This window comes from Oncorhynchus mykiss, chromosome 15, assembly GCF_013265735.2.
Source record: "Oncorhynchus mykiss isolate Arlee chromosome 15, USDA_OmykA_1.1, whole genome shotgun sequence".
NCBI classification, from domain to species: domain Eukaryota; kingdom Metazoa; phylum Chordata; class Actinopteri; order Salmoniformes; family Salmonidae; genus Oncorhynchus; species Oncorhynchus mykiss.
The window spans coordinates 80,215,838-80,233,989 of NC_048579.1; the positions used below are offsets into that span (position 1 = coordinate 80,215,838).

Here is an 18,152-nt window from a genome sequence, read left to right on the forward strand (position 1 = left end):
GGAAGTACTCACACCCTTCGACTTGCTCCACATGTCGTCGTGTTACAGGAAGTACTCACACCCTTCGACTTGCTCCACATGTCGTCGTGTTACAGGAAGTACTCACACCCTTCGACTTGTTCCACATGTCGTCGTGTTACAGGAAGTACTCACACCCTTCGACTTGTTCCACATGTCGTCGTGTTACAGGAAGTACTCACACCCTTCGACTTGTTCCACATGTCGTCGTGTTACAGGAAGTACTCACACCCTTCGACTTGTTCCACATGTCGTCGTGTTACAGGAAGTACTCACACCCTTCGACTTGTTCCACATGTCGTCGTGTTACAGGAAGTACTCACACCCTTCGACTTGCTCCACATGTCGTCGTGTTACAGGAAGTACTCACACCCTTCGACTTGCTCCACATGTCGTCGTGTTACAGGAAGTACTCACACCCTTCGACTTGCTCCACATGTCGTCGTGTTACAGGAAGTACTCACACCCTTCGACTTGTTCCACATGTCGTCGTGTTACAGGAAGTACTCACACCCTTCGACTTGCTCCACATGTCGTCGTGTTACAGGAAGTACTCACACCCTTCGACTTGCTCCACATGTCGTCGTGTTACAGGAAGTACTCGCACCCTTCGACTTGCTCCACATGTCGTCGTGTTACAGGAAGTACTCGCACCCTTCGACTTGCTCCACATGTCGTCGTGTTACAGGAAGTACTCACACCCTTCGACTTGTTCCACATGTCGTCGTGTTACAGGAAGTACTCACACCCTTCGACTTGTTCCACATGTCGTCGTGTTACAGGAAGTACTCACACCCTTCGACTTGTTCCACATGTCGTCGTGTTACAGGAAGTACTCACACCCTTCGACTTGTTCCACATGTCGTCGTGTTACAGGAAGTACTCACACCCTTCGACTTGCTCCACATGTCGTCGTGTTACAGGAAGTACTCACACCCTTCGACTTGTTCCACATGTCGTCGTGTTACAGGAAGTACTCACACCCTTCGACTTGTTCCACATGTCGTCGTGTTACAGGAAGTACTCACACCCTTCGACTTGCTCCACATGTCGTCGTGTTACAGGAAGTACTCACACCCTTCGACTTGCTCCACATGTCGTCGTGTTACAGGAAGTACTCACACCCTTCGACTTGCTCCACATGTCGTCGTGTTACAGGAAGTACTCACACCCTTCGACTTGTTCCACATGTCGTCGTGTTACAGGAAGTACTCACACCCTTCGACTTGTTCCACATGTCGTCGTGTTACAGGAAGTACTCACACCCTTCGACTTGTTCCACATGTCGTCGTGTTACAGGAAGTACTCACACCCTTCGACTTGTTCCACATGTCGTCGTGTTACAGGAAGTACTCACACCCTTCGACTTGTTCCACATGTCGTCGTGTTACAGGAAGTACTCACACCCTTCGACTTGTTCCACATTTCGTCGTGTTACAGGAAGTACTCACACCCTTCGACTTGCTCCACATGTCGTCGTGTTACAGGAAGTACTCACACCCTTCGACTTGTTCCACATGTCGTCGTGTTACAGGAAGTACTCACACCCTTCGACTTGTTCCACATGTCGTCGTGTTACAGGAAGTACTCACACCCTTCGACTTGCTCCACATGTCGTCGTGTTACAGGAAGTACTCACACCCTTCGACTTGTTCCACATGTCGTCGTGTTACAGGAAGTACTCACACCCTTCGACTTGTTCCACATGTCGTCGTGTTACAGACATTTGAAATGGATCACATTGACATTTTATCTGGTCACTGATCTACACACGATACTCCACAATGCCAAAGTGGAATTTCGTTTTTAGATTTCTTCATTTTTTACAAATTAATTCATAATGAAAAGCAGAAATATCTTCAGTCAGTAAGTATTCAACCCCATTTGTTATGTCAAGGAGCCTAAATACGTTCAGGAGTCAAAATGTTGCTTAACAAGTCACATAATAAAGTTGCATGGACTCACTCTGTGTGCAATAATAATGTTTAGCATGATTTTTTTAAATGACGACCTCGTCTCCGTACCCCCACACATACAATTATCTGTGAGGTCCCTCAGTCGAGGAGTGAATTTCAAAACACAGATTCAACCGCAAAGACCAGGGAGGTTTTGCGTTGCAAAGAAGGGCACCTATTGGTAGATGGGTAAAAATGTTAAAAAGCTGACATTGAATATCCGTTAGAGCACAGTGGAGTTACTACACTATGGATGGTGTATCAATACACCCAGTCACTACAGCGATACAGGCATCCTTAACTCAGTTGCCAGAGAGGAAAGAAACCACTCAGGGGTTTCACCACGAGGCCAATGGTGACTTTAAAACTGTTAGAGTTTAATGGCTGTGAAACTCTGAGGATGGCTCAACAACATTGTAGTTACTACACAATACTAATCTAAATGACAGAGTGGAAAGAAGGACGCCTGAACAGAATAACAAATATCCCAAAACATGCATCCTGTTTACAACAAGACACTAAAGTAAAACTGCAAAATAAATTGGCTAAGCAAATTAACTTCATGTCCTGAATACAAAGTGTTATGTTTGGGGCAAATCCAATACAACACATCACTGAGCACCACTCTCCATATTGTCTAGTATAGTGGTGGCTGGATCATGTTATGGCTGAACACAGGCAAAATCCTAGAGAAACCCTGGTTCAGTCTGCTTTCCACCAGACACTGGGAGATGAATTCCCCTTTTCAGCAGGACAATAACCTAAAACACAAGGGCACATCTACACTGGAGTTGTTTACCAAGAAGACAGTGAATGTTCCTGAGTTACAGTTTTCACTTACATCTGCTTGGAAATCTACGGCAACATCTGAACATGTCTGTCCAGCAATGATCAACAACCATCTTGACAGAGCTTGACGAATTAAAAATAAAAAAAGGAAAATATTGTACAATCCAGGTTTGCAAAGCTCTTAGAGACTTACCCAGAAAGACTCACAGCTGTAATCACTGCTAAAGTGGATGAATAATTATATAATCAAGATATACAAGTGCTTTACAAATATGTTAGAATTTGTTAAGCACTTTGACAGCGCATTTTGTGTAGATCGTTGACAACAAAATGACGACAGAATCCAGTTTAATCCCACAACAAAATGACAACAGAATCCAGTTTAATCCCACAACAAAATGACAACAGAATCCAGTTTAATCCCACAACAAAATGACAACAGAATCCAGTTTAATCCCACAACAAAATGACAACATAATCCAGTTTAATCCCACAACAAAATGACAACAGAATCCAGTTTAATCCCACAACAAAATGACAACAGAATCCAGTTTAATCCCACAACAAAATGACAACAGAATCCAGTTTAATCCCACAACAAAATGACAACATAATCCAGTTTAATCCCACAACAAAATGACAACAGAATCCAGTTTAATCCCACAACAAAATGGCAACAGAATCCAGTTTAATCCCACAACAAAATGACAACAGAATCCAGTTTAATCCCACTTCAACAAAATGACAACAGAATCCAGTTTAATCCCACAACAAAATGACAACAGAATCCAGTTTAATCCCACTTCAACAAAATGACAACAGAATCCAGTTTAATCCCACTTCCACAACAAAATGTGGAAAAAGTCCAGGAGTGTGAATACTTCCTGAAGGCTCTGTACATTGTGCACTACTTTTGACCAGAGCCCATAGACTCAGTGGTTTCCATTCCATATAGTTTCACTGGGGCACTATATAGGCAATGGGGCTACCATTTCGGAGACAGACAGGGTTCTTCTCTAATGGAAGACAGCAGCTTCTGACACAAAATGGCCATTCAGTTTAAACTGCTCATTCAGAGAAACACATTCCTCCATGCCATTTCATTACAGGGAGATTCAATTCAGTGTAACTCAATCTACTGAAGCGCTGTCTGGCTTTGATCGCTTCAATTTTGGAAATTCATTATCGTTGACGAATAACGTGGTGTCAAAAAGATCGCATTTGGTTTAAATAACTTGTATCTATGTGTGTACATTATTAAAAGAACATCTCCTCTTAATGCTGACACCATAAATGCTGAAACTGAAGCCTTTGTTCCTCTCAGACGAGTCTAGTTTCTACAGACAGAACGAAAGGGAACTGAAATACCACTACATTTCCTGAGCCTGATTTTTTTATTTTATTCTACCTTTATTCAACAAGGCAAGTCAGTTAAGAACAAACGATTACATTTACAATGGACGGCCTCCCCCGGCCAACCCCGGACAACACTGAGCCAATGGTGGGCCTCCCCCGGCCAACCTCGGACGACACTGAGCCAATGGTGGGCCGCCCCCGGCCAACCCCGGACGACACTGAGCCAATGGTGGGCCTCCCCCGGCCAACCCCGGACGACACTGAGCCAATGGTGGGCCTCCCCCGGCCAACCTCGGACGACACTGAGCCAATGGTGGGCCTCCCCCGGCCAACACCGGACGACACTGAGCCAATGGTGGGCCTCCCCCGGCCAACACCGGACGACACTGAGCCAATGGTGGGCCTCCCCCGGCCGACACTGAGCCAATGGTGGGCCGCCCTATGGGACTCCCAATGGACGGCCTACCCCGGCCAACCGCGGACGACACTGAGCCAATGGACGGCCTCCCCCGGCCAAACCCGGACGACACTGAGCCAATGGACGGCCTACCCCGGCCAACCTCGGACGACACTGAGCCAATGGTGGGCCTCCCCCGGCCAACACCGGACGACACTGAGCCAATGGTGGGCCTCCCCCGGCCAACACCGGACGACACTGAGCCAATGGTGGGCCTCCCCCGGCCGACACTGAGCCAATGGTGGGCCGCCCTATGGGACTCCCAATGGACGGCCTACCCCGGCCAACCGCGGACGACACTGAGCCAATGGACGGCCTCCCCCGGCCAAACCCGGACGACACTGAGCCAATGGACGGCCTACCCCGGATGACACTGAGCCAATGGTGCGCCGCCCTATGGGACTCCCAATCACGGTCGCTTGTGATTCAGCCTGGATGGGAACCAGGGCGTCTGTAGTGACGCCTCTAGTACTGAGATGCTGCGCCACCCGGGAGCCCCAACACACACAATCTGACAGCGCTGCTGAACATTCCCCACCAGAGTACAGAATGCAGCCAGCATATAACATCTACCTGGGAGGCTGAGCTAACAGACACTTCAGCAGTTATATGAAACCTCCAGCCAAGCGGACACTGCTTCCAGGAAATCTCCTCATCAACAACTTCTCCCCCTGACAGAGACTCAGGCTACTGAGGCTAGTCATCAGGATAGTCACACACACACACCAGTACACAGGCTACTGAGGCTAGTCACACACACACACCAGTACACAGGCTAGTCATCAGGAGTCACACACACCAGTACTCAGGCTACTGAGGCTAGTCATCAGGATAGTCACACACACACACACACACCAGTACACAGGCTATTGAGGATAGTCATCAGGATAGTCACACACACACCAGTACACAGGCTACTGAGGATAGTCACACACACACACACACACACAGGCTAGTCATCAGGATAGTCACAAACACACACACACCAGCACATTGGCCAGTCATCAGTGACCACGACTCACCCACCGCCTGACTGCTTCCATGAGCAACAAGAGCTCACGGGTCTTGCCTCCCGAGTGGCGCAGTGCTTGCGGTGTCACTACAGCCCCGGGTTCGATCCCAAGCTGTGTCACAGCCGGCCGTGACCGGGAGACCTATGACGCGACGCACAATTGGCCCTGCGTTGTCCGGGTTAGGGAAGGGTTTGGCCCAGCGTCGTCCGGGTTAGGGGAGGGTTTGGCCCAGCGTCGTCCGGGTTAGGGGAGGGTTTGGCCCAGCGTCGTCCGGGTTAGGGGAGGGTTTGTCCCAGCGTCGTCCGGGTTAGGGGAGGGTTTGTCCCAGCGTCGTCCGGGTTAAGGGAGGGTTTGTCCCAGCGTCGTCCGGGTTAAGGGAGGGTTTGTCCCAGCGTCGTCCGGGTTAGGGGAGGGTTTGTCCCAGCGTCGTCCGGGTTAGGGGAGGGTTTGTCCCAGCGTCGTCCGGGTTAGGGGAGGGTTTGTCCCAGCGTCGTCCGGGTTAGGGGAGGGTTTGTCCCAGCGTCGTCCGGGTTAGGGGAGGGTTTGTCCCAGCGTCGTCCGGGTTAGGGGAGGGTTTGTCCCAGCGTCGTCCGGGTCAGGGGAGGGTTTGTCCCAGCGTCGTCCGGGTCAGGGGAGGGTTTGTCCCAGCGTCGTCCGGGTCAGGGGAGGGTTTGTCCCAGCGTCGTCCGGGTTAGGGGAGGGTTTGTCCCAGCGTCGTCCGGGTTAGGGGAGGGTTTGTCCCAGCGTCGTCCGGGTCAGGGGAGGGTTTGGCCCAGCGTCGTCCGGGTTAAGGGAAGGGTTTGGCCCAGCGTCGTCCGGGTTAGGGGAGGGTTTGTCCCAGCGTCGTCCGGGTTAGGGGAGGGTTTGTCCCAGCGTCGTCCGGGTTAGGGGAGGGTTTGGCCCAGCGTCGTCCAGGTTAGGGGTGGGTTTGGCCCAGCTTCGTCCAGGTTAGGGGAGGGTTTGGCCCAGCGTCGTCCAGGTTAGGGGTGGGTTTGGCCCAGCGTCGTCCAGGTTAGGGGAGGGTTTGACCGGCCAGGATATCCTTGTCGCATCGCGCTCTAGCGACTCCTTGTGGCATTCATTTTGACTGCTTATGGTTAGGGTTAAGGTTTGGAATAGGGTCTCCCCAACCACAACACCTAGCTAACCAGCCGAGGCCCCCCCCCCATCCACAACACCTAGCTAACCAGCCGAGGGCCCCCCCCCCACCTCAACCACAACACCTAGCTAATCAGCCAAGGGCCCAGGAGAGGGAGAGTCAGGAAGTGAAACACTGAGCTTTAACTTCGCTGGGTAATAGAGTGAGGGTGGAGAGAGTGAGGGTGGAGAGAGTGAGGGTGGAGAGAGTGAGTAGAGACCCTGCCATCCCTTGTTGTCACAACAGAACCTCTACCCTGCCATCCCTTGTTGTCACAACAGAACCTCTACCCTGCCATCCCTTGATGTCACAACAGAACCTCTACCCTGCCATCCCTTGATGTCACAACAGAACCTCGACCCTGCCATCCCTTGTTGTGTCACAACAGAACCTCTACCCTGCCATCCCTTGTTGTGTCACAACAGAACCTCTACCCTGCCATCCCTTGTTGTGTCACGTCACAACAGAACCTCTACCCTGCCATCCCTTGTTGTCACAACAGAACCTCTACCCTGCCATCCATTGATGTCACAACAGAACCTCTACCCTGCCATCCCTTGTTGTCACAACAGAACCTCTACCCTGCCATCCCTTGTTGTCACAACAGAACCTCGACCCTGCCATCCCTTGTTGTGTCACAACAGAACCTCTACCCTGCCATCCCTTGTTGTGTCACGTCACAACAGAACCTCTACCCTGCCATCCCTTGTTGTCACAACAGAACCTCTACCCTGCCATCCCTTGTTGTCACAACAGAACCTCTACCCTGCCATCCCTTGATGTCACAACAGAACCTCTACCCTGCCATCCCTTGATGTCACAACAGAACCTCGACCCTGCCATCCCTTGTTGTCACAACAGAACCTCTACCCTGCCATCCCTTGTTGTGTCACGTCACAACAGAACCTCGACCCTGCCATCCCTTGTTGTGTCACGTCACAACAGAACCTCGACCATGCCATCCCTTGATGTCACAACAGAACCTCTACCCTGCCATCCCTTGTTGTCACAACAGAACCTCTACCCTGCCATCCCTTGTTGTCACAACAGAACCTCTACCCTGCCATCCCTTGATGTCACAACAGAACCTCTACCCTGCCATCCCTTGTTGTCACAACAGAACCTCTACCCTGCCATCCCTTGTTGTCACAACAGAACCTCTACCCTGCCATCCCTTGATGTCACAACAGAACCTCTACCCTGCCATCCCTTGTTGTCACAACAGAACCTCGACCCTGCCATCCCTTGTTGTCACAACAGAACCTCGACCCTGCCATCCCTTGTTGTCACAACAGAACCTCAACAACTCTCTCCCCCCGATGCTGATTGGAGGAGAGAATCACCACAGAGGTTGTTCATCACTGTGTGGCTCAGGCTCCGTGCCAAATGGCACCCTGTTCTGATCTAGAGCAAGGAGAGAAGTGAGACGAGGTAGGAGAGAATAGGGTGCCATGTTGGGACACAGCCTGCGTCTCATCCTGAGCCTGGAGGAGGACAGGGGAGGACTGATTCCAAATCAATACCTCTTCCACACCAGAGGAACACAAGACTGGCTAGAAGTGACAGACACACTGCTGTCTGGCGGATAGTGAGACAATCCTGGAGACGACTGATGAGTTTGTCCTTGTCCTGCAGTGTTGTCCTCTGTTCTCCCCTCCTCGATATCTGGCCCGTCATGGAAAAACAAGGAGGGAGAGGAGTGGGAGAGAGAGGGGGAGGGAGAGGAGTGGGAGAGAGAGGGGGATGGAGAGGAGTGGGAGAGAGAGGAGTGGGAGAGAGAGGGGGAGGGAGAGGAGTGGGAGAGAGAGGGGGAGGGAGAGGAGTGGGAAAGAGAGGGGGAGGGAGAGGAGTGGGAGAGAGAGGGGGAGGGAGAGGAGTGGGGAGAGAGAGGGGGAGGGAGTTCATCCAGGATGCTGACAGCAGCAGGATTTGACCACTGATTTGTCCTCTGGACTCAACCATGAGCTCTCCGTTTCTCCCTTCACAGCCTTCTCCCCTCCCCTCACTACACAGGGAAGGGGAGAGGTGAGGGGGAGGGAGGAGAGGGGGAGAGAGAGGGGGAAGGAGAGAGGTGAGGAGGGAGAAGGGGGAGAGAGAGAGTGTGAGGAGGGAGTGAGGAGAGGGGGCGGAGAGAAGGGGGAGGGAGAGAGTGTGAGGAGGGAGGGAGGAGAGGGGGAGGGAGAGGAGTGGGGAGAGAGGTGGGGAAGGTGAGAAGGGAGGAGAGGGGAAGGGAGAGAGAGGGAGGAGAGGGGGAGGGAGAGAGAGGGAGGAGAGGGGGAGGGAGAGAGAGGGAGGAGAGGGGGAGGAAGAGAGAGGGAGGAGAGGGGGAGAGAGAAGCAAAAGGAGCAGGGCCTGTTTTCTCCAACGTGGTGCAACACAGACACAGATACAAGAAGCCTCCTACTACCTCCTACTGCTCTGTTCTAGAACACTGCTTTGTTCTAGAACACTGCTCTGTTCTAGAACACTGCTCTGTTCTAGAACACCTCATGACAACAGGAGAATCACCAAGATCTATTCTTGTGTTTCCTCAGTCAAAATGTTAGGCTATAATGTGACTATTTCTTTTTCAACTATTTCAGTTGACTTTATACTACAAGACCAGCACTCTGATGTGGTCTGTCAAACAGGGAACTACAACATAAAACCCATACTGTTGTCACAGAGGAACACACACACACACACAGCCAGACGTGGTACCTCCTCAAAGAGATTAGACAGACTAACTTGGTCTTCTAAGACTGACTGACGTCCCAGTGGAGAATAACAAGGTGTTAACTGGTTAACTGGTTAAATAGCCCACCCATTTGTTAACTGGTTAAATAGCCCACCCATTTGTTAACTGGTTAACGCTGGATCGTCCAACGAGCTCTGACAGTCTTTATCATAAGTGTAGTAGAACAAAGACAGGACATGTTTAAAACATCACTCAACCTCTTTCCTCTGCTATGTGTTCTGCTTGTTTATGGGATGTGGTCTGTATGTACTGGAATTACTGCCAAATGTATCTCCTCATTGAGGACATGAACCTTTTCTAAACTAAACATATTGAGTGTGTCCCTTGTCTGTTGTTTAACAGCCTCCCATTGTCTCCTGTTAATAGATATGAGGCAAACAGTAGGTCCCTCTGAATGGCAGAGAGAGACAGAGGGAGGAGACAGAGAGAGAGGAGAGAGACAGACACAAGAGGAGAGAGACAGAGGGAGATAATTCATGACACAGGACCTCATTGTCCTATAACCTGCAGTCCTCCTCAAGCTGCTCATACAGCATCAGTAACTAGAGTAGAGGACTGGGTAGTGGGACAGGGAGTCAGAGTCATAGGGCCATCAGTAACTAGAGTAGAGGACTGGGTAGTGGGGCAGGGAGTCAGAGGGCCATCAGTAACTCGAGTAGAGGACTGGGTAGTGGGACAGGGAGTCAGAGGGCCATCAGTAACTAGAGTAGAGGACTGGGTAGTGGGGCAGGGAGTCAGAGGGCCGTGGCCATCAGTAACTAGAGTAGAGGACTGGGTAGTGGGGCAGGGAGTCAGAGGGCCGTGGCCAACTGGCCCGATGATCTGGATCCGTGATATCCAAAAGCTTCCTCAATGGGAGTTCTACGGTGAGGGACAGCAGAGATGACGTGTCCATCCATTTTCACAAACAACAAATAAAGATCAGATGAGTTGAAGTCTTGACGGGAGACATGTTTGCCAAATTAGACCCACTCCACAGGCGCACAGACCACCAACCAAAATCTGTTTGGCCGCGCCCATAGGAGCCATACAGCATTCTGATACAGGGGACCAGGGTCCTATAGAGACAGAGACATACAGCATTCTGATACAGGGGACCAGGGTCCTATAGAGACATACAGCATTCTGATACAGGGGACCAGGGTCCTATAGAGACATACAGCATTCTGATACAGGGGACCAGGGTCCTATAGAGACATACAGCATTCTGATACAGGGGACCAGGGTCCTATAGAGACATACAGCATTCTGATACAGGGGACCAGGGTCATATAGAGACATACAGCATTATGATACAGGGGACCAGGGTCCTATAGAGACATACAGCATTCTGATACAGGGGGACCAGGGTCCTATAGAGACAGAGACATACAGCATTCTGATACAGGGGACCAGGGTCGTATAGAGACAGAGACAGTAGAGTCCTCAAACCATCCTGCATCTGACTGTTACAGACTCCACATCCCAGCCGAGCAGGGCCCCGAGCAGGGCCCCGAGCAGGGCCCCGAGCAGGGCCCCGAGCAAGGCCCCGAGCAGGGCCCCGAGCAGGTCCCCACTGAACAACATGTGGAAGCCAATCAACAACAAAATGGTGTCAACACCTTGGTCGTCTCTATCCTTTAATAACCTTTGCAAAGCCGTGGTCAGAGGGAAAGCTTTCACAGCGGATGATGCTGTTCCTGTTTTTAAATCCCACATAGAAACCGGTTCTGCACTACTCCTAGTGCCCATCACCAGGCAGGGCCACAGTGTCCGCTCCCCCATCTCAGTCTCCAGTATATACAGTGGGGCAAAAAAAGTATTTAGTCAGCCACCAATTGTGCCAAAGTTCTCCCACTTAAAAAGATGGTGTCCTTTGGACAGCTCTTTGGTCTTGGCCATAGTGGAGTTTGGAGTGTGACTGTTTGAGGTTGTGGACAGGTGTCTTTTATATTGATAACAAGTTCAAACAGGTGCCATTAATACAGGTAATGAGTGGTGGACAGAGGAGCCTCTTAAAGAAGAAGTGACAGGTCTGTGAGAGCCAGAAATCTTGCTTGTTTGTAGGTGACCAAATACTTATTTTCCACCGTAATTTGCAAATAAATTTATAAAAAAATCCTACAATGTGATTTTCTGGATTTTTTTCCTAATTTTGTCTGTCATAGTTGAAGTGTACCTATGATGAAAATTACAGGCCTCTCATCTTTTTAAGTGGGAGAACTTGCACAATTGGTGGCTGACTAAATACTTTTTTGCCCCACTGTATGCTGCAACAGTCTATGTGCTGGGGGGCGAGGGTCAGTCTGTCTTATCTGGTGTCCTGTGTGATCTTAGATATGCTCCCTCTAATTCTCCCATCTCTCTCCCTCTCCCCTTCAGACGGACATGAGCCCTAAGACCCTCCCTCATGACTACCTGGTCTGATGACTCCTGGCTGTACCCAGTCTCCAGTCCACCTGGTCGTGCTGCTGATCCAGTCTCTGCTGTTCTGCCTACGGCTACCGAGCCTTGACCAGTTCACCAGACGTGGTACCTTGTCCCGGACACTGGCTATTCATGCTGCCGTTCAACTAGTCATTATATTTTAAAATGTCCATCCATCCTAATCCTTCAGTGATAACAGTAACAGAGCTATTGATTAGATGTGTAAAATGCCTCAGAGAAAGACAGATTGAGAACGAGAGAAAGACATTGACACAAGGAGACCCAGCGCTCTGTGGTGACATCATATTGACACGAGGCCCAGCGCTCTGCGGCGACGTCATGCTGAGAACGGAATACAGATGACACGTCCCTGACAGAACAATACCACTACTGAGAGACAAACAAACGCTTGGCAAAATCACCACGTTTCTAGTGTAGAATGCAGATTAGTGTTCTGAGGTTCTCCCTCAGATTACGCTGTTGAACCAAGGACTTTTTGTAGATGAGCCTAGATGTTGCGTTCACATTCACCTTGACACTCAGAGAGAGATAATCCGGTCTTCAGTCCACATTGGGATACCAGAGACTATATTTAGATGGTCATACAGGGGGGAGGCAGGTAACCTAGTGGTTAGAGAGTTGGGCCAGTAACCCGAAAGGTTGCTGAATCGATCGAATCCCCGAGTTGACAAGGTAAAAATCTGTCGTTCTGCCCCCTGAACAGGCACTGTTCCCCCGGTAGGCCGTCATTGTAAATAAGAATTTGTTCTTAACTGACTTGCCTAGTTAAATAAAATGTTAAATTAAAAAAATACTGTACCCGCAGGATTCACAAAACTGACAGTAGAACACACCTGCTGCTCATTACAAAAGGCTCATTTTTACAGGAATGTGTTATCTTGAACAGCACTACATGGATGTGCCTAAGAACAGCCCTTAGCCGTGGTATATCGGCCATATACCACACCCCCCTCGTGCCTCATCGCCAACTAAAGGCCCGTTGACGAGCGTGGCGTGTAACCACTAGGAGGCAAACGGAAACAGAGGTGCTGAAACGTCGAGGGACCGACCTGGAATTGTGCAACGTTTGTTTTTTCCCCTGCGATGTGCACTAATGAACACACCCGTTTTGTTTCCACACCAGCTGCTTTCTGGCTGCTTTTAAAAAATTTACGATTTGGGTTCATTTTTATTCATGAATAACCTCGCCGGAGCTCATCTCTAAGGGTTTTTCATATGATAATGAGCCTTCAGGTAGGTGTGCAGCTGTGGGTGACATTACAATGAGAATGGACTCGTTCAGGAGGCAGCCGTGGTACATAAACACTGAGAAGAAAGAAAACACAGTTACTGATGTTGTTTCTATCCATGAGCCAAGTTCCCTGCGGTTGCTGTGGTATCGCCTGAAACATCAATATTTAAAATGTTTCTATCATGTGGTTTTCAAAAAAGGTCCAAAAATAACTTCCTGATGCCAAAGTTGAACACCCAGATATCAAGTCTGGTGGCCTGGGGATCCAATAATATATCAAAATATAGAATCCCCCCCCGGCCGGGGACAAGTCTGGTGGCCTGGGGATGCAATAATATTCACATGGATATCACAAGTTGTTCAACACTATAGCCGACTGTTTAGGACCATTGAGGCCACCTGATTCCTCATCAGTCCAATGGTCAGTGCACTATGATACACAGACAGCCTTGTCTAAAGCCATGAAGCATTGGCATTTGTTTCAGAGACTGGATAGACGTAGCTACAGTGTTATGATGTAGCTAGTTTCAGAGACTGGATAGAGGTAGCTACAGTGTTATGCTGTAGCTAGTTTCAGAGACAGGATAGAGGTAGCTACAGTGTTATGATGTAGCTAGTTTCAGAGACTGGATAGAGGTAGCTACAGTGTAATGATGTAGCTAGTTTCAGAGACTGGATAGGGGTAGCTACAGTGTTATGCTGTAGCTAGTTTCAGAGACAGGATAGAGGTAGCTACAGTGTTATGCTGTAGCTAGTTTCAGAGACAGGATAGAGGTAGCTACAGTGTTATGCTGTAGCTAGTTTCAGAGACAGGATAGAGGTAGCTACAGTGTTATGCTGTAGCTAGTTTCAGAGACTGGATAGAGGTAGCTACAGTGAACGATTTTACTGAGTTACATTTCATATAAGGAAAATCAGTCCATTGAAATAAATAAATGAGGCCCTAGTCTATGGATTTCACATGACCGGGCAGGGGAGGGGATAGGCTCATCCACTTAGGAGCTAGGCCCACCCATTGGGGAGCCAGGCCCAGCCAATCAGAATGAGTTCTTCCCCCCACAAAAGGGCTTTATTACAGACAGAAATATTCCTCAGCACCCCCCCCCCCCCCCCACCTCAGACAATCCCGCAGATGAAGAAGCCAGATGTGGAGGTCCTGGGCTGGCGTGGTTACATGTGGTCTGTGGTTGTGAGACCGGTTGGACGTACTGCTAAATTCTCTAAAATGACTTTGGAAGCGGCTTATGGTAGAGGAATTGACATTTAATTATTTGGCAACAGCTCTGATGGACATTCCTGCAGTCAGCATGCCAATTGCACTCTCCCTCAAAAATGTAGATATCTGTGGCATTGTGTTGTTTGACAAAACTGCACATGTGAGTGGACTTTTATTTTCCCCAGCACAAGGTGCACCTGTGTAATGATCATGCTGTTTAATCAGCTTCTTGATAGGCCACGCCTGTCAGGTGGATGGAATATCTTGGTAACGGAGAAATGCTCACTAACAGGAATATAAACAAAGTGGTGCACAACATTTGAATAACTTTTTGTGCTGTCTGGAACATTTCTGGGATCTGTTATTTCAGCTCATTAAAACAAGGGACCAACACTTTACATCTCGCATCCCCAGAACACCTGTGGGTAAGCATCACCGGGGAAGAAGTGTAGTTCCTCAACCGGATCTGTGCTAAACTGCTCCAGTAAGTGTCTTTATAATAGAAAGATTCTCTCGCGCTGATATACCAGCAACCGTTTCGCAAGCGATGATTGACGTTTCTAAAACGTTAAAACAGTCGGAATTTGTAGGCGGGTTCACAAGCAACCAACCGCGGGGAAATATAGGTTTAACTGCTTTAAACTCTACAGATAATAACAAGGGTTTGAGAGTTTGTCCCTTACAAATTACAGTCACAAAGTCACATAACCGGATGAGCATGAAGCGTGTAACCAAACAAGCTATTTGTTGGTGATATTGCAAGACGCGAAAGGCCACCGATCTAATCAATTCAACAGTGCACATTGTAAACCTCTACTCACCAAGTCCACTAGTTTCTTGTCTGACAGTAAGACGGTTCCGTTCGTCGGCTATCGCCTTCAACATCTCTTGTAGAGAACGATCCGGTTCTCCGTTCTCCTCCTCCACCGGCCCGACCTTCTTACAAACACTGGGAGAGGATGCCATTCCCAGCCCGGGCTCATGACAGTCCCACCACGGCAGATCCACCCGACCGACCGGGGGAAAGACAGAGGCGATGGGGATACCGGGCCGTGTCTCCACTAAAACCACCCACGGATAATCCACGGGATTTATTCCAGACGATATTTACCAATAACACGGTCCCCTTGTCTGGTCACCGCTGACTGTTAAAGCCTCTGAGTAGGAGACTTCCGTCTGGCTCTCTGGATCAGCTGGGGAGGAATGCTCTCACACTTCCTGGATATTATGCAGAACAACAGAGAACATTTAAAGGAGAAGTTACCATTTACGTCGATTTCTCATAAATTGATATTTTGGGTGAACATTTCCATTCTAGCAAACAGTCAAATACCAGGCACGTTGTAACAAATCAAATGTATATATGTCTCCTAGATACGTTTCCCGCGTGTGGATCAGCCGGACAGGCCTATGATGTTTCCGTTGGTCTCGAGCTGACGGGAAGAGGGGAGGGGAGGCGGGGCAGCGGATATTCGGTGCGAGCTCCCGGTGATCTCCGAAGATGACGGAATTGGTATGAGACGTTTTTTTTCTCCGTTTTCAGGATTCCTCCAAGTTCTAGATGCAATTATTTATAAGTGTTTATTATTTTATTATTTATTATTTTATTTTTCCAGACAATCAACAACTGTCAATTACAGCACATCCAGTACAGTAGGCTACAAACCCATCTGTCCGTTTTCTAATGTCATAATTTATATCTAGGCCTACTACTGCACAAGCCAAGGCATTAGTTCATGTCAATCTTCCATAAATAGCCTGGTTCCGCGTTTATCGCACGATATGATGAAGAATGGCCGATAAAAATCATGTTGTAGATTGACTCAATTATTAATGTGAGACCATAGAGAATGCTAGAGGCCTCTAGTGTCCAAATTGCGATTTTAGGCATGGGCAGCGACATTGAAGGTTTTCACCATGCTCCTGACAGTTGAAAGTAGTCAGTTGGTTGAGGATTCCTATGGGTTGTAGCCTCAATGGAGCTTCCCATGTTGTCACAGACGCTATAATGACACCGGTATAAAGATGAGTCCTCTATCTATCTCTATGTGAGAGACGGAGCGACTATCGCTCCCAGCTCATCTCATGTTCTGTAGGCTCTCTGCCGTTTCCAGCTTGTCATTGGCCCATGGCTCGCAGTGGCTGTAAAAGTGTCTCCGAGTCGCTGGCATCGAACAGCCAATCATGTGAGCCCCCTCTGATGTCATTGTTGCAAAGAAAAAAGATGATGTCATTTCTATCCTAGGCCACAATAAACCAGACTACAGACTGCTCAATAAACCAGACTGCAGACTGCTCAATAAACAGGATACAGACTGCTCAATAAACAGGATACAGACTGCTCAATAAACCAGACTGCAGACTGCTCAATAAACCAGACTGCAGACTGCTCAATAAACCAGGATACAGACTGTTCAATAAACAGGATACAGACTGCTCAATAAACAGGATACAGACTGCTCAATAAACCAGGATACAGACTGCTCAATAAACCAGGATACAGACTGCTCAATAAACAGGATACAGACTGCTCAATAAACAGGATACAGACTGCTCAATAAACCAGGATACAGACTGCTCAATAAACAGGATACAGACTGCTCAATAAACAGGATACAGACTGCTCAATAAACAGGATACAGACTGCTCAATAAACAGGATACAGACTGCTCAATAAACAGGATACAGACTGCTCAATAAACCAGACTGCAGACTGCTCAATAAACCAGACTGCAGACTGCTCAATAAACCAGACTGCAGACTGCTCAATAAACAGGATACAGACTGCTCAATAAACAGGATACAGACTGCTCAATAAACAGGATACAGACTGCTCAATAAACAGGATACAGACTGCTCAATAAACAGGATACAGACTGCTCAATAAACCAGACTGCAGACTGCTCAATAAACAGGATACAAACTGCTCAATAAACCAGACTGCTCAATAAACCAGACTGCAGACTGCTCAATAAACAGGATACAGACTGCTCAATAAACAGGATACAGACTGCTCAATAAACCAGGATACAGACTGCTCAATAAACCAGGATACAGACTGCTCAATAAACAGGATACAGACTGCTCAATAAACCAGGATACAGACTGCTCAATAAACAGGATACAGACTGCTCAATAAACAGGATACAGATTGCTCAATAAACAGGATACAGACTGCTCAATAAACAGGATACAGACTGCTCAATAAACAGGATACAGACTGCTCAATAAATAGGATACAGACTTGCTCCACAACAGCTCTCTCCTCTCACAGGAGAAACACTAGACCTATTTATACACCTTCCAAATGGCAACCTATTTCCTTTATAGTGCACTACTTTCGACCAGAACTCTGGTAAAAGCTAGTGCACTACTTTCAACCAGAACTCTGGTAAAAGCTAGTGCACTACTTTCAACCAGAACTCTGGGAAAAAGCTAGTGCACTACTTTCAACCAAAACACTGGGAAAAATCTAGTGCACTACTTTCAACCAGAACTCTGGGAAAAATCTAGTGTACTACTTTCAACCAGAACTCTGGTAAAAGCTAGTGCACTACTTTCAACCAGAACTCTGGTAAAAGCTAGTGCACTACTTTCAACCAGAACTCTGGTAAAAACTAGTGCACTATAAAGGCAATTGGATGTCATTTTGAATACAGTGTAGTGCATTCATTGCACTGTGACGGTGACAAACGGAGCCCACAAACTGTTAGGGCCTAAATAAAGCTGTACCAACAGCAGAGTCCCAACAGCAGAGTCCCAACAGCAGAGTCCCAACAGCAGAGTCCCAACAGCAGAGTACCAACAGAGTACCA

The 18,152-nt window shown here is 48.5% G+C and overlaps 1 protein-coding gene and 1 long non-coding RNA gene across 4 annotated transcripts in view; both read right to left on the bottom strand.

The window, feature by feature from the left end:
- LOC110510397 (uncharacterized protein KIAA0930 homolog) overlaps positions 1 to 15,821 on the bottom strand; it is an 80,642-nt gene extending 64,821 nt beyond the window's left edge. The window contains exons 1-2 of one of the 3 annotated variants that reach the window (XM_036945494.1): positions 15,671 to 15,821; positions 15,159 to 15,555 (exon numbers count right to left, since the gene is read on the bottom strand). In XM_036945494.1, coding sequence (XP_036801389.1) covers positions 15,159 to 15,303 — 145 coding nt within the window. In that variant the 5' untranslated portion in view covers positions 15,304 to 15,555; positions 15,671 to 15,821. Of the gene's footprint in view, positions 1 to 15,158 lie in introns of all 3 variants that reach the window. The other 2 variants (XM_036945495.1, XM_036945493.1) reach the window with 2 other exon arrangements.
- Positions 7,184 to 8,431, bottom strand: LOC118938880. The gene is made up of 2 exons (XR_005036268.1): positions 7,416 to 8,431; positions 7,184 to 7,336 (listed from the first exon to the last, which is right to left on the bottom strand). It is a non-coding gene; the product is annotated as an uncharacterized LOC118938880 (long non-coding RNA).
- Positions 15,822 to 18,152: the final 2,331 nt, after the last annotated feature.